Source organism: Ambystoma mexicanum, chromosome 6p, assembly GCF_040938575.1.
Source record: "Ambystoma mexicanum isolate Mex_15411 chromosome 6p, UKY_AmexF1_1, whole genome shotgun sequence".
In the NCBI taxonomy this organism is placed as follows: Eukaryota; Metazoa; Chordata; class Amphibia; order Caudata; family Ambystomatidae; genus Ambystoma; species Ambystoma mexicanum.
Genome location: NC_090935.1, coordinates 220436107 through 220452507, shown reverse-complemented (window position 1 = coordinate 220452507; position 16401 = coordinate 220436107). Strand labels below are relative to the sequence as shown.

The 16401-nt window shown below is 45.9% G+C and overlaps 1 protein-coding gene across 1 annotated transcript in view; it reads left to right on the top strand.

The window, feature by feature from the left end:
- EPG5 (ectopic P-granules 5 autophagy tethering factor) overlaps nucleotides 1-16401 on the top strand; it is a 2517217-nt gene that overhangs the window by 2013282 nt on the left and 487534 nt on the right. Inside the window, exon 35 of the mRNA XM_069626898.1 lies at nucleotides 3001-3104. Within this exon, the coding sequence (XP_069482999.1) occupies nucleotides 3001-3104 (104 nt within the window). The remainder of the gene's footprint in view (nucleotides 1-3000; nucleotides 3105-16401) is intronic.

Below are 16401 nucleotides of genomic sequence, written 5' to 3'. Positions count from 1 at the left end.
GGTTGTATCTGCGCTATACAAAGGAAATAAATAAAAAAAGAAAAATGTCATCAGATGTGCTAACCATGCCCTGCCATTTCTTTAAAATCCTCCTTTGTGGGGTGTGGTCAGGATGGGGCCTTTTGTGACCTCCGACAAGGGCTCACTTTCACATTGAATATCCCCCCTATCTTGACATCTGATGAGTCGGGAGCAGAAGCTTGAGAGAGTGTGAGCGCACAGCGGGGAACTCTGCAGGCACCTGACTGTAGCATTGAAACTAGAGATCACCTTCGGCAACGGCATGCAGAGAGCAAGCATGATGGTGCTCCTCAAAAGCGAGAGGGCCCTAGAGCTAATGACTCAGCCTTGGCCCAGCAGTGATCAGGGGGGGGGGGGATAAAAGAACCCAGGGAATGCCATGGAGACCTGCTGATGTGCGTTAATGACGCCCAGTGTAAAACAGGGTAAGCAGTGACCAAATAAGAGGGTGTAGGGGCAGACGGAGTCAGTTGAGACACTGATGCCGCTGCACCGAAAAAGCTATGCTGTGGTGACATAGGCAGTCTCTGGAAGGCCTGATTTAGGCATGCAGTAAATAAAGGTCTGCTTGAAAGAGGATACACTGTCCATACAAATAAACCAAACCAAACCACACAACATAAGACTGGTGAGGGACAACTAAGAATAACACAGAGATCTTGAATGATTAAGAGACTGGGAACATCAATAGAATCTTGACAATCACTTCTAGAATACGTTAGCATAGAGGGTTCCCCCAGGCCTCCCCACCCCGACACACCCCCCATTAACTCAACCCGAACTCCAACCCTAAATCTAACCCTTAATCTATCCCTTAATCTAACCGCTAATCTAAACCTTAATCTAACTCTAACGCTAGCCATAACCCTAAATCCAACCTTATCTCTAACCCCAACCCTAAACCAACCCTAAATCTAACCCCTAATCTAACCCTTAATCTAACCCTAAATCTAGCCCTAACCCCAACCCTAACTCTAACCCTAGCCCTAACCCTAACCCTATCCATAGAAATTAACCATCGAAATGTATTCAATGAATATGCTTTTCGATGGAAAAGCAATTCAATGAATACATTTCGATGAATGCATTTTCAATGGAAAGTTCAGATACTGTGCTAGACACACCAAAACATTAGTGAAAATTCTTGGCATCCAGCGCAAACACAGTTGGGGCTCGCTCCCTCTTCCTTTACTTTGAGATGAGACCCTCCTTTCTGCTGAAAGTTGCCTCGGATTTCCATCACTCCCAGAAGAACCATCTTCCTGTTTTTGTTTTCCGCCACCTCACCCTTCCAAATAAAAGGAACTTCTCTCGTACAAGAGATTCCAGGAAAGATGACCAGCTTTTCGTTGGTTACTCAGGCTTGGGCTGGCAGGGCTGTCGCCAAACAGACCCTGTCAAGGTGGATTATTCTCTGCATTTCGGAATGCTTTGATCTGGCTGGAAAGGATGTGCCTGAGGGTCTCAGCACCCATTCTACCAGAGGAGTGGCTGCTACCTCTGCCGTCCAGAGAGGTGTCCCTGTCCTGAACATCTGCCAGGCTGCGACGTAGGCTTCTTTGTACATGTTTGCTAAGCATTACTGCTTGGATTCCCTTGCGGGCTAGGATGCCCGTTTTTGCTAGGGCAGTCCTCCAGAGTTTTGTGGTTTAGGTGGAGTCTTTAGTTCCTGCCTCCTCCAGATTTATGTACTGTTTTGGCAGTCTATCATAGATGAGGAATACGGGGGAGGAAAGAATCCATTAGAAGCAGCCCTACAACCAAGTGGTGTATCAGCCACTTTTACTACCTAAAAATAGGAAAATACTGGCCAAAAATATAAATGGGGAGTAAAAATACTCCCAACAAAAAAATTGGAAACAGACACATAGAACATTGAGCCCCTGCTTTTACTCACACAGCTTCATGGATAGGTTTAGATCGGCAATGCATGTAGTGTTACAGGAATAAACTACTATTATTACTGCCTGATCAGAAGAAGTAGACACGTACCTTTGATGTGCATGAATAACTAGGTTCAAAGCAATAATCATACATACACACATTTCCGTTTTTCAGTTAAAACATATTTTTACTTGCCTATAAAATATTCTCATTGGGATTTAGACTGCTTTTTTCCCCCCTAAAAAATCATTTAACTCTCAACTTTAAAAAAAATAGGGAATAAAATACTCAAACTTCCAAATCTTATCTGGAGCACTGATTAGAAGTACAACTTAATTAACATCTCGGTAATGTTCTTTCTGTCTGATGTTTTTCCTACAGATTTCTCATCACCCTAAGTACCTGCCCCTTGTGTCGGATAGCTAGCACACCATTGGTTCTGCAGTCCATAAACATCAGAGTGCTAGGGAAAAAAGTGTATAACTGAGACCCTGGGGCGTGGCGCCGCTATATATATATAAACAATGTCATGTCCAGTGCATGGGACGTAGCTGACACTGAGCCACAATGCGCCCCCGGGCTGTAGAAAAGGTTCCTGAGAACTGCTGCGCTGGGTTAGGAATATCATAGATGAGGAATCTGTGGGAAGAACATCCATCAGAAAGAACATTACTGAGAGGTAATTTATTCATTTGTGATGTAGCAGTTTTGCCTTGACTGCTCATTTTGTGCTCAGTAAAAGACTAATTTACATATGGTTTGTCATCTGCTGATATATCACAGATAAGCAGAGAGAAGATGGTATGTGGTGCTACCCAGTGTAATTCCCAGTGTTTCAGAAAAATGTGCTAAACTGTTCGCATCAATCAATTTTTGATTTTACAATCACAAGACTTGTCTCGCTCATGTCTGTTCATTTATTGAATTGACATATCTCTGAATTGAAACTCTGGCTTTGATATACTTTATTGCTTGTTAGGTAAAACGTTTTCCACCCAGTCAAGTGCAAGTTGAATTTACATTTGATGCATGTGTATACAGATGGTTAACTGAAGGCCTACACCAATCAACCTAAACACATTTCTGTTTTTTTAGTAATCAACGCTGCTATCCATGGTTGGAAAGCGACACTTCATCAGCTCTTATGATGGTTGAGTTATTTACTGAGTGCCTTAACGTCATACATCAGCAGTTTAAAGGTAGGTGCAGTTCCTCAGCATCTCGGTAGTGCTACCTTTGTCCTATCTTTCATTTAGAAAGAAGTTACATGGGTTTTATTTAGTTTTCCTATAGTTCCCTGAATGTACCTAAAAAACACTTGTACTCTATATGCATATAATTTCCTCTTTACTGTTTAGTTCACTGGCGACTTAGATTGACAAATGGTTATGAATATATTCCCCATGGTGAAGGGATGCACATCAGAGTCAGTGCTTTACAAATGGGGTAGATCCATGTAATTCCTCTCTGCTTTCCTATACACTTCTTTCTATTCAGCTCAAGTCTACTCCTTTCTCCACCCTTCCTGATTCATTCTTGTCACTTCACAATCGTACTCTATTTTACTCCCTTACTGGCTCCCTGGTAGTACTGCCACTCTTCTCTCTCTCTCTTCGACAGTCATTTCCCAGGCCACCAGCCTCCTGGCCAATTAGACCTGCCTCTGCTCCTGCTTTCTTCCAAGCGTTGTCAGTCCACGAGGAGTGACATGTCTTCATTCTGGCCGTATGCTAGTCCTGCCACTGCCCCCCACTCTTTTGGATTTTGTTAACCCAGCCCGTCCAAGACAAAAGGAGCACGGTGGCTAGTATGTTCCTGCCCACTTTTATAGGTATGCTTCTATCCCTCTGTCCCTTTCTTACCTTTCCATCTCACGCTGAAGGGCTGCTTATTTTTAGAGCCCTACCAAAACCAAGCATCACGGATGGAAGCAGTGATGCATCAGTCAGTGGGAGCATCAGGAAGTAAAATGCTATCAGCAATCTTGAAAAACACTTTGGGAACAAGACCAACATAGTTTTGGATGAAGACCTCTCTTTCCCTAACCTAACAAGAGTTCCCCTACCTAGGGAACTAAAACTAAACATCTGTCTATGTCAAGTCATTACACTCATAAGCTGTCCTTGTGTTCAAAAACATTCTAATCTGACCCTCTGAAAGTAACAATAAAAGGTGGGTGCAAGGAAATGTTCTCCAGCATAGGGTTTGGCATGGATTCACATGATCATGAATATTCCCTGTCGTCAGGCTGGGAATACTCTGTAAAAAGAAAAGCAGTTTCACTTTAGCCTGAAAACTGCATTTCTCCTCTAAACCAATCACTGTCCTTGACCGTCGTCTCCCTAAGATCCACTCCTGGTGGCTATCTTCATATTTGTACTGCACGTTTCAGTGTTGGGAGTCCTCTCATCTTGCTCTTCGAGATTTTTTATATTTTTTCAGATTTTTTTTCAGATACATTTGTCTGTTTTTTTCTCTGATTTGTTCCACCGACAATCATAGATCAACTACTGGCAGCAAGGACCTATTGTCAGCAACAATCTGCCTCATTGCCAGTTCTTCTTCAAATTTCGGAAGCACAGGCTTGGGCCTACTTCGCGCCTTCAATGTCCGAAGACAAGAGGAATCTCTTCAAGATATGCACGAAATGTGGACTAGGGAATGTCTACGTCGAGAATCGGCCGTTCAAGTGCCTCTTTTGCTTACATCCAGACCACAGCAAGGAAGAATGCAAGATTTGCTGTGTTTTTCCGAGGAAAACGGACCATTAATGCAGGTTTATTTTTCTTTTTTATTTCTTTATTTGAATTTATAAAGCGTGCAGCGGCCCTGAGTCATCGTGGCGCTGTTACAGCGGGTTCACTTGCTACAGATTCCATAGGATGGAATAAGATAGAAAAACATTTACATTTACATGGTTGATTGCAATAATACCGTTGGCAAGTTCCGTGGTTACAGGGGAACTCCCTTGCGTACAATCTAGTTAAATAGCTTTGTTTTCAAGGCTTTTCTGAACACAGTGAAGGAGGTTTCATTTTTGAGCTTAAGTGGTAGTGCATTCCAGTTTTTTGGTGCTAACACCGAAACGCTAGCCCCACCAGCTTTAACTCTTTTGAAGGCTGGGATATTAAGCTGGTGAGTATTGGCTCCATTTAGGTCTGTTTGCAGGCGCCTGGTGAATTCTTTCTAACAGGTATGGGAGTGCCGAGTGAGAGAGGCATCTGTGGGTGATGGCAAGGATCTTGAACAGTATATGCTCCTTGACAGTGGGCCAGTGGGCCAGTGCGCGTCTCGTCTGGCCTGGGAGATATTTCTCCTAGGAATGCTTAGAGCAGCTCTAAGGGCGTTATTTTGTGTGATTTGCAGTATATTGAGGTTTTTAGATGATGTGCCTAGGAGCAGGACATTGCAATAGTCCAGCTTGGCCCCAATGGTGGCCCTGGCTATATTAAGGCAATTTTTGGCTGAGAGTTACGGTTTTACTGCATTGAGGATTTTAGTTGTAAGAGCTATCTGACGATGAAATTGCACTAACTTGACACTTCATTGATAGGGTGGAGTCAAGGTACACACCCAGTGTTTTGACTGTAGCAGTGACCCTAATTACGGTGTTCTCAATGCTGAAGGTTCTGTATTGACTGTCTAGTTTGTTCAGAATTTCCTTGGTACCTACCAGTAGGATTTCTGTTTTGTCCCCATTGAGACATAGACCGTTAGCCGCCATCCAATCCTGGATGAAGGCATAGGTCTCTGTGAGGGTGTTCAGCTCTTGCTCGTAGGAGCCGGAGAGAGGGAGGATAATTTGTGTGTCATCAGTGTAGTTTGTGAATGCTATGCCATGCTCGTCTAGATCATTAAATAGGAGTAAAGTGAAGATATTGTAGAGGGTTGTGGAAGTGCATGACCCTTGTGGGACTCCGCAAGAGATGGGAGATGGGAGATGGGGTAGCCGAGGCCTGATCAGAAAAGACTCTCATCACTGTACCGTCCAGGAAGAACGTAATCCGGGCTGTGGCTTCCTGGGAGAAGTTGGCAGCCCCTCTGAGAGTTAGCAGCATGGCTCAAGTTGGGGAAGGCCTCTGACGTCGCCTCTGGGCACAGTCATACCTATCCAGCACCATCCGGTCCCATGAGCATGCTTCCTCTGAGAAGAGGTTGAGGTCCTTTGAGGATGCCCTTCTCTGGGGGTCCAAAAAAAGGCTAAGCACCACACTATGAATCCTGCTAGGGTCCCTGCACTACCCAGTTCGGGAAGGACATGTTCCCTGTCAACGTCCACAGTGAGCCTGCCTTTTGGGAGTGTACCTTCCAAGAGGAAGTCTTAACCCCTTCAAAGCATAGATCGTCATCCACGGACAAGGCTAGGAAGGAGAAGTAGTCAGGTGATCCCTCTCGACATCCGTCGCTGACACCACCATCGACCAAGATCACGACTTTGCCTTCCAGGATGTCGGCCCTATCGAGGACCACGATCCCATCGATGACCCTCACTAATTCATCGAAAGGGGGCCTTGCGACTACCGTGTTCTCTACAATCAAGACGACAGCCACCACACGGCCTATAAATGCTGCTGCGATGGCTCTGCCAACGATCACGGCTGATGCACCTGTTGTGCCCTTCGTCACCTCATTCCCGAAGGATTCGAGTAGGACCACGGAGCTGCTACTTACCTACAGAGTCTATCCGCAGACAGGTGATGATGACCCAGAGGATGCCGAGGGATTCCCTAAGGGGTTCTGCGCTCATCTAAACAAGCTCAGAAAATGACCATTTGCCTGAGGACTACTATCGGACCACGAAAGGGGCTTTCGGGCTGTGTCCAGGGATGGATCTCCATGGAGAAAGCCTGATCCACTGTCTAGCCCATTGAGATGCTTCAGCCCAGAGCCGCTTTCAACTGCTCCATCCACGCTTCGACCAGTGCCCAGGGACATGTTTTTGGACATCCTTACGACACTCCGCACTTTGGTATCGGAGATAAGGCAAAGACTGCCGGCTGCTCCTGTGCCTGTTCCAGCCCATTCTGCTCCTAGACCTCTGGTCAGAAGTACTCCCAGGCCAAAACCTAAACCAAGCCTGGCCAGCCGAGGGACACGTTGGGTCTGAGACTTCAGCCACCTGTTACGCTCACCTGGTATTCACGAGGACACCAACCAGCCAGTTGGTCGCTGGTATCCTCTCACTGATTCCCTGGGATGATTCTTGATTCTTGTGGAAGTTCTGCCTGAAAATACAGGAGGACTGTGTTTAGGACTGGCCGACCAAGGTAAGTTTTCCCCCCACCTCCCGTGTGATTTCTCAGCCCCTCTGGGCCCTCTTCTCACCTTGTAGTAGAAGTTGGCGTGCTCTACGTCCTGCTTTCTGGGCAGGGGCGCATTGACTTTCGTGGGCGTATGCGGTCCAGTTACTTCACTGACAGCGGCCCAAGTAATGTCTTTCAGGTAGGTCTTATTGCTGTTTATGAGTTGTTATTCTTGCACACCTTTCTCTGTTTGATAATGTCTCTTTTATCTCCCTAGGGTGTGCGGAGCGTCCGCGTGGTGAACTGGCTATGCTGGGCCTCGTCGGTAAATGATGGCGCACAATAAGCGCTATGATGCGGTAAGTAAGCGCTTTGTGCAGTGCAGCAATGACTTGTCTTCGCTGACCTGTGTTTTCTCCTTTTTCGTAGGTCGCGGTGTTCTCCCAGCGCGTGTGGGTGCCGGAACGATGCCGGCTGAAAGGCGATTAGCCAGGTAAGTCTTTTAAGCAATTTGTGGTTGAAATGTCTCTGATACCTCCTTTAATGATGTCTTTTCTCCTTTTTTCAAGTCCTTTGGTCCGGACGAAGAGCAGATCCAACGGAGCTACCCAGGAGCTGCGAGCAGTGAAGGATGGAGATCACAGGTAAGATGCTGCTGCTAACAATGTTATTTTGTCTTTCTGCAGGTTTTGATTTACCAGGCTCGTGAGTAAGCTGGACACGGTGAGCGTCACGTTGCTAGCTGCAAAGTAACACGAAGCGTGTTGTCTTGTTCGGGTGTGGTTTAAATAGCCTCTGCAAAGTAGTCCAGGTAAAGTAGTCCCTAGGCCACCACACCCAAAACACTACACCGCATAGCTTGGTTCTTAGGAGTTCCCTGAGTAGATGTCTTTCACTGTGCATGAGCCAAAATGCGCCAGGACTGGCCCCAAGAGGGCCTGAGATGTGGATGCCAGGCCTTATTTGAGATCTGAGTCCTGATTCCACCAGGCCAATGAGCTTGCCAGTGGGGATCAGGGCTGAGGGTCGTGACACCACCGCCACCGATGCCACCACCCCACCGGCCTTTGATCCCAGTGGTGGAGGAGCTGCCACGCACCGACACTGGTACTGATACAGACACTACTGCAACCCATAGCGAGGAGTATTGATATTGATATTTTATTTTTATCGCGCTCATACACAAGTGTTTCAGTGTATGGCGACTATGTCCCTGCAGAGTGCCAACAAACCCCCTCCAGTGCCTTGACACTTGATGAGGTTGGCTCTTTTCAGGCCATGATTTCGAGGACATCCGATCTATTCAGTTTGGTCCCAGAGGAGAAGAGGAAAGAGGGATCTCTCTTGCAATGCCGGGAGTGCTCACGGAAGACCGTCATGTCGATCCCTCTAGTGGATGATGTCTGGGAGGTGGGTTTGGCCCTGATGAAGACGGCAAGTAACGCTCACCCCAAGAGAGACAGGCTGTAGAAGAAGTACAGGGTCCTAGACTCGGCCCCTGGATGCTTGAGATTGCAGCCTTCACGGACTCACTGGTGTCTGTCGCCGCCAGGAAGTGCTCATCGAATCCGTCATCCTCGTGAATGGTGCCTCCAGACTAGGAGGGGAAGAGGCTTGATGCAATGGGAAAGCATATCATTTTCACCACAGCCTCCACTGTCATGCCCACAATGCCCTGGCCACCCTGTCCCGCTATGACAGGGAGTTGGTATAAGCACCGGCCCATTCTGGACTTTCTGCCTGAGTACAAGAAGGTTGAGGCCCTGACCCTGTTGCAGGAGGGGTAGGTAGCCTCAGACCATGCCATCACGGAGGTGCTGGACATCACAGATTCACGGTTCTGCCACATGGGCAATGGGTTGGCCCTCCGGTGCCAAGGCTTGCTGAAGGCCTCTAACTTCAGGGCGGATGTATAGTCCAAGATAGTGGACATGCCTTTGGTAGGGACAATCTGTTTGACAAGACTGTGGACATGTCTCTCCACACGATTAAGACAGATACAGAGATGGCACGCTCGCGGGGGACACTGCAGCAGAGGAGGTTGTCATCCTTTCGGTTCTCACGAGGGAGGTCACCAATGGGTATAAAAACCCCCATCATCAGCCCTCCCTTTCAACTGCCCAGGAATCCTACAGGGGCCATTCACAGGCCTTTGGCAGCAGAGTACAGTGTTGCCACCTACAGGCCAGGACGCAGATGCCAAAGCAAGCTTGAAACTTTGTTGACTGGTGGAAATCCATCACCACGGAGAAAATGGGTGCTGGATGTTCTTCATCAGTGGAACACCTTGGAATTCCAACACAGGTGTCCTCACATTCCTCTTGTAGCGTGTCAAGAACTGCACATGTCAGAACTGTGGTCCTTGGCTAGTGAAAGCCAGCGGTGTGGGTTGCACATCCTTAGTCTAGCTGAAGAGCCAGAGCAATGCACATTAATGGTGTCAGTGATCTTGTAGTATTCTTAGGTTGAAAAAAAAACATATTTAAGCTGTTGAGGAACCTTTTAGGGGTACCTTGTGGTGGACCTCAGCGCCCTCTTTTATCTTGTTTTGAGAACTACTCTTGTTCACATGAGAAAGGGTAACAACGGAGTCGTTGGCTCCTCTACTCCGTTTAAATGGAAATTAGTATTGGCAGTTAAACTCCAAATCACTCATGCGCCCAAGTTGTACCGAAAAAAGAAGAAAAATGAACTTTTTTTCAGTGTTTAGTTAATTGTTTATGTATTGACAATGCCCTCTGTGATGACACGTGTTTTGACAGTGCTTCCAATCTGACGACGGGGAACATTCATGAGTATGTGAAACCATGCCAGACCCATTCTGCAAATCAGGTGTTACAAGAAAGTAACCTGTTCCTTCTGATCCATCTTTGGCAAAAAGTGTTCATAATCAAAGTAAATAAATAAATTCAACAGAAACAGTCTTTTCAAAGGAGAGATCCTTGGATTCAAAGGGGGCCCCTAGATATGTATGCAGCATGGCAAAAGTGTCTCTTTCGAACAATGTTTTCCAGAGGATGGCAAAGGTTTCTCCTTTAAACAATAGTTCCTTTGTTTCTTGGTATTCAGTTTAAAAATAAAGGTGACTATATAAACAATGTGTTCCTTAACTTTCTGTTCTTCCTTAGCTTTGTTGAAACTGGTTTCACTAAAAGAAATGTTCCAAAAAAAAGAGTTCCATACTACAGCTTTTAAGGGGTCCCTGTTATACTCTCCTGCCAGGAATCCCTTCATGGACTCTTCAGATCCTGGGTATACTGTCCTGCCAGGTATCTTTCCACAATGCCTTTTAACTTTTAAGTGTTCAATTAGATTGCCTGGTATACTCCCCTGCCAGGAATCCTTTGATGGGGGTTTGCAGATCTCTTGGCATACTCCTGTGGCAGGTATCTCTCTCCCCCATATGTTCACTGCCTGGTATAGTCCTACTAGGACTTCCCTTTCTTCAATTGGATTGCCTGGTATACTTCACTACCAGGAATCCTTTTATGGAGTTTTGCAGATCCCCTGATATACTACTCTACCAGGTATCTCTCTGCCCCAAATATTAATTACCTGGTGTATTCCCTACATCAGGACATCCTTTTTAACACATTCCTAGTTGTTGGCTTGGGGTAATGCTTATTCCAACTTTCCCATATCAACATCCTACTCCACTTGTCCCCACAGTAACATTTCATTTACGGGGGCTTGTTTGATTCTTGCCTTTGTCCCCAATGGCTCTAGGTAGACTCACTGGTTGTAGTGTTCCTGGCCCGTGGGATGTCTATGCAAGGAAGCTTCTTCTCTATGAAGGCTTCCTTCACACTAAGGACCTCCCCACAGCATCTCCTGCAATCCTGCATTTGTTCGCCGGTGTCTCTCTGTGACCCGAGCAGAGGAATGCTGATTTTCGGCACAACCATCTCCCAGGCAAACCTGCTGCTGCTGCCAGAGCTTTGATGGTCCTCCACAGGTGCCCACTGCTTTTCTCACCCCTTCGCGCCAAGCCAGCATGTATCTCGCACGGTTGCGAGCTGCTTTCTGGATGTGCCTGCAATCATCTCCGGCATGGCCTGCTGACGTTCTGCCTCCTTCTCTGACTCCACTACCACGTTCTCTGGCTCTCTCTCCTTCTTGAATGCAGAAATCTTTTTTAAATGTTCTGTGTACTTGGGCTTTATATGAACTTGTCTGCATATTCAACATTGAGTCACTTTCACCTTGCATTAACGCCTTCCTCTTCTTCCTCGTTTCAGTACTTGAAGCATTATGGTAGTTGAGGTCCCTAGAAATATTGCGATTTCTAAAATGATGTAGGCTAGGAGTTTCTCTTAGCAAATCACCAGTAGTAGGAGATGTTATGTATATGTGTTGTGTATCTGAAGGATGAATGCATTTTGTGTAGAATGATTTAAATGAAAGGTGTTCTGAATTTCACAATGAGAGGGATTTACATGGAGGCAACAAGCCATTAAGACTGTGGCATTATAATGTCTTCTTCATTAGAAAGGGTAGAATACCACGTCTCTCCAAATGGGGTCACCACCTTTCCTAGACAGCTGTCTCTTCCCATGTGTTCTTCCCCCAGAATACCACCCCCAGGGTAAGGATCAGGTAGCGGCTGCCGTCCTCTGCCCATATAGGAGGAGATCTTTGACGGGGAATTAGAGATGACTCACAGGATTCATCACACTTCCTTATTCCTCCACTATCCTTGCGCCCAAAAATCAATAAATGGCTCATGAAAGAACATGACCAAACATTGCATTAGAGAAAAGTACTGGTGGCCTGGAATTTCAATGTATCTCGTAAACCTTGTGAAAGAGTGACACTCATGCGAAACAAACCAGACACAAAGAAAATACAACAATCCCTATTTAGGCAATTCAAGTATCCAACATGGTATGGAAGAAACTAGCAATTGACATCATTGTCCCCTTTGAAACTCTAGATTCTGAGAGGGTACACATTTTGGTTTAATGGATTATACCTTGAAGTGGGTGGAATGGGATATCCTTAAGTACGGTGCCACTATAAGGAAGGTGGTCAAGTTTCTAACTTTTAACTGATAATGGAGTGCAGATTGTGTCGGATTCCTGGCGCTCCTTCCTGCCTGCCGCGCCCACCATAATAGAAATAGAAAAGGGTAAGTGGAGATTGGGTGCACGCAATAACCGCAGAACCCATGTCCCGTTAATAAAACAAAACTATTTGCACGCCGGACAATGCCCAGGTGCAAATAGGAATCACACCTGCTTTGAGGGGGTGACGTACAGGGACACTAATGACCCGGAGCCATCACTGTGGCCCTCGCTTAGCTCAGGCCTACCTATTCTGGGGCTGGCCAATCGTTACCGGCCCTGTATGCCCCTCTAAGCGGTGGTGATTGCTACATTCTTTCATTTGGAGGAACATCATCAAAGAAGAACTGATTGATTATAGACCAACATCCTATTCGGTTACCGGTATTGAAACTTTTGTCCTCATGAGGAGCAGAGAGGCATCTATCCCACTGAACGCTCCATGGATGTACAGGTGTGGTTTGAAGAAGGTGAACATGAGATCAGTACTTGAGAGAGTTATTCTCAAGCGTACAAACAATACTACAACTTAAGAGCTGCAGAACCATTGCACACACCAAGCAGGGGCTGGGTTTTATAGGAAAGGAGCCTACCTATATACCAAAAAAGATGTCTAAATTCAACTCCCCTCAGCGAGTGATTGCAACCAGCAAGGACATTGAGCTCCTGCAATGTGGCGATAAATGATCCAAGACCAATTATGCCTATGGGGCAAATGGGGAGCTGGTGCAAGTGAGTCCAGGTCACCTGGCCTAAGCCCCACCTACCTTGTGCCTTCCGGGTTGCTGCTCTTTTTCTCCACTTGGCAAGCCCTGCCCACCTGGTGCCTTCCTAGTTGCCGCTCTTTTTTCCTACTTAAGGAGCCCTCCAGCCTCTTTTCCTTTGCAGATGGGGAGCAGGTGCAAGTGAGTCCAGGTCACCTGGCCGAAGTCCAAACTTGTATCCTGGCCTGCAACATTATGTGTTGCTACTGACTTCTGCAATTGTATTCTCTCTCCCCTCTTGCTTCCACACTCTTTTTGACTGCTTACGCTCTGTTCTCTCCTCCTCTCCCTTTTTCTCTTTCCCTATCTCCTCCCCATACTTTCTTCTATGCACTTACTCTATCAGAATTGTTCCTTGACCTAGTATAATAGCAACCTCGTCTGTCTCCTGCGCCCTCCCCTTACTTGCCCCCCCCAGCACTATCTGAAATGGCATCGGACCTAGTTCGATAGTCGCTTGTTTTGTTCCCTCCCTTTCTGCACCCCTCACCTTTTGTTTTTCTGTGGCACTACCAGAAACGTCCTCAGTCCTAGTATGGTAATCGCCTGTCTGTTTCCATTTCCTTCCCACTCTCCCCTCCCTTCCTTATCTATGTCTCCAGCTTTTGCACTATTTGAAATGTCGTCAGGCCGAGTAGGATAGTTAATTTCACAACCTTACTGTTCATGGCCTGTAAGAATGTCATTGTGTGTTCCCTTGTTCCCTCCCTTGCCTTGATGCGCTTGGAAACACGTTTTGTATAGGCGTTATATAAATAAACTATCATATCATATTGTACACAGGAAACCTGAGGTTCCAACTGTATTCCCCAGTGGCTGCCACACTCCACTGCTCGAAACTCGACAGATAATAGTGGAGGATGGCCACACTCTCTCTCCCCAGCCAAAGGAGAACTCTTACTTCAACCTACAGAAATACCTAATCAACTACTAAGATTTGTTTTCATAGTTTGTACTGATCCCTGTCCCTCGCTTTCCCCTGCCCCAGCCTGCATTCACCCATAGTTTGTTTTGTTTTTGTGCCTCCTTCTGCTCTTTCATGTTTCCCCGTGTGGGGCGGTGTTGTAACACAGAGCCGGAGCTGGTTTTCAGAACGCAGCCAGCGTCCTTTACAATGCATGTTTTTTTTTAAATGTCTGTTTCGAGTTTGGCCGGTGAACCATACACCATGAGGGCAGGATCGCTGAAATAATGCTCCATTGCCGTTCTCCAGGATTCCGTCCTTGTTACTGGAACTATGTGACTAGTGTTGTCTTCATAAAGCCACCATATGCCTTTCTGCCCTACATGCCCTGGTAGTCCCCTAACCTGGCAGTTTTTGGGAAGTTGAAGATTGGTAGAAGCTACTGGCAATGATCTCGTAAGGTGCTCTGCCGTAATGGATACCTTTTGTTGCTACTTCTCATTTTGCCTTTGGAAGTTTTTTTTGCATTGTTTCACATTCTTCACCCTGTTTTACTCCCTCATTAAACTGGTGCAATTACCTCCAATTCTAAGTGGTGTAGGTGGCAGGATCTCCAGTGTTTTTTTTTTTTGGTTGCTTAGTAAAGGGGTGTGCTGCATTTGAAAGTGGGTGAACTGGCATGTGGCACATCTGCAGTGTCAGTGGGAGAGGGAAGTTGGGAATGGAGTTAGATCTTGGCAACACGAGAGAATGATCGAGGGACATTGCCAAAAGCCCAACATGCAATGGCCACAGCTTGGATGTCCCGGTGGGTGATGTTTAGAGGCACTAGGGAAGCACTGTACGTTGGAAGCTTCGGCAATGTTAGCCGAGTGCAATGTGGGAGGCCATGTACTCGTGCCTCAAATGAAAAGTTGAAGATGTGTGTGTTCTTCTCTACAGAACCCATTTGGGAGACGTGTATGTAGGTGCCCTCCTTGAAGGAACTACTTGGCTGCTCTTACTTCTGCTTTATATGTCAGTCCACATAAAGACTCATTCTTTATTTTTGATTGTGAGGAGTTTGAACTGGAGGGGCACTGACTACCTTTATTATTGTCACTGTTTACAGCGTTGGAGCATTTGGCGTTTATGCACAGTCAAAGGGATCATCAAGGGAAAATGTAGCACCTGGTGCACGATTGGCTAAAGGTGTTTACTATTGCACCTCATAGTTTTCCCAATCATTGTCTACTCTCCCAAGTTGTTCAGTGGCTTTTGTGGATCCAGGGGAACTTGGTCCTTGCTTAATGGTTAATATTTTGTCTTTTCCTCTCTCCTCCTTTGACTGTGCTCTAGATATTCTACACACTCTTACTCAGCCCTTGTTAAGCATTAAACGTGCAAGGATGACCAGACTAGGGGGTAGGTAAGTTTGGTCAAATGAACGCAACTTTATCTGGTGAGTCTAGGTTTGATCTTGTGCAGGAGCAGAGGGTAGATCTGTACTATGACAGTGTCAGTAAGACATAATTGTATGCCTCAAGAGAAAGTATTAATTTTATTGGTGCAAAGAAATATATAAAAGATGGCACAGTTGCAGGCGGCAGAGACGGGAAGGAACAACCTAGGACAGGTAACACGGTTACTGGAGGACTGTATCTTATCGCCGGGCAGACTGTAAAGGTTGAGGTCTGTTTCCTTCAGCTCCTATTTTCATATCAACCTTTGCTGGTTTATTTCATGTCTTGTTTACAGATTATTTTAAAACCATATAAATGTAAACATAAGTAAAACATTTGTTTCACAAGACCAACATAATTTAAATAGGAGATTAAATCTAAACATGTGGAACTAATTTTTAACCAAACTTCTGCATAATTTAAATCACTGCTTAGAGCACCGGAAGAAGAGAATGTGAATTACCATGCATAACCGGTCTATTGGGTTGTGGGGTTTCATTTATAAACTGTAGACATGGCACCCACTTGCTAACAAGCCATCATTGGGACCCAATCAAAGCCGATCTCTCAGAATACTTCCAATTGTACAAGTTGAGAGGATTCCAACCCACATGGCAAAACCCCTGCAAAGGTTAGAGAAACATACGGTAAACCTAGAGAAACCACAGCAGGACCTACATTTTTATTCTAGATTTTACCCTAAAAGAGTGATAACAGGAAGAATTGGAAACTGATTCAACAAGACCCACAAGTGACACATCTTTTTCCAAAACCACCAATGTTAGCCTACAAATGTGGAAGAAACCTAAGAGACCAGTTAATGAAAGCAGAAGGGCATAATCCCGACTCAATCGCCTTTTCCACTTCGGAAAACTAAACCAGGGACATATCCTTGTTTGAACTGTCACAACTTTATTAACATCATAAAGGGAGATTCAGTACGACATCCTCAAGCAGGGCGTACAATGAAACTGCACCATTAAACTGCTTGTGAATCTATAAACGTGCTCTAGGGGCTCTCCTGTCCATGCGACCAATTCTATATTGGCCAGACACCACATAAGGCCAAAGAACGCTGGA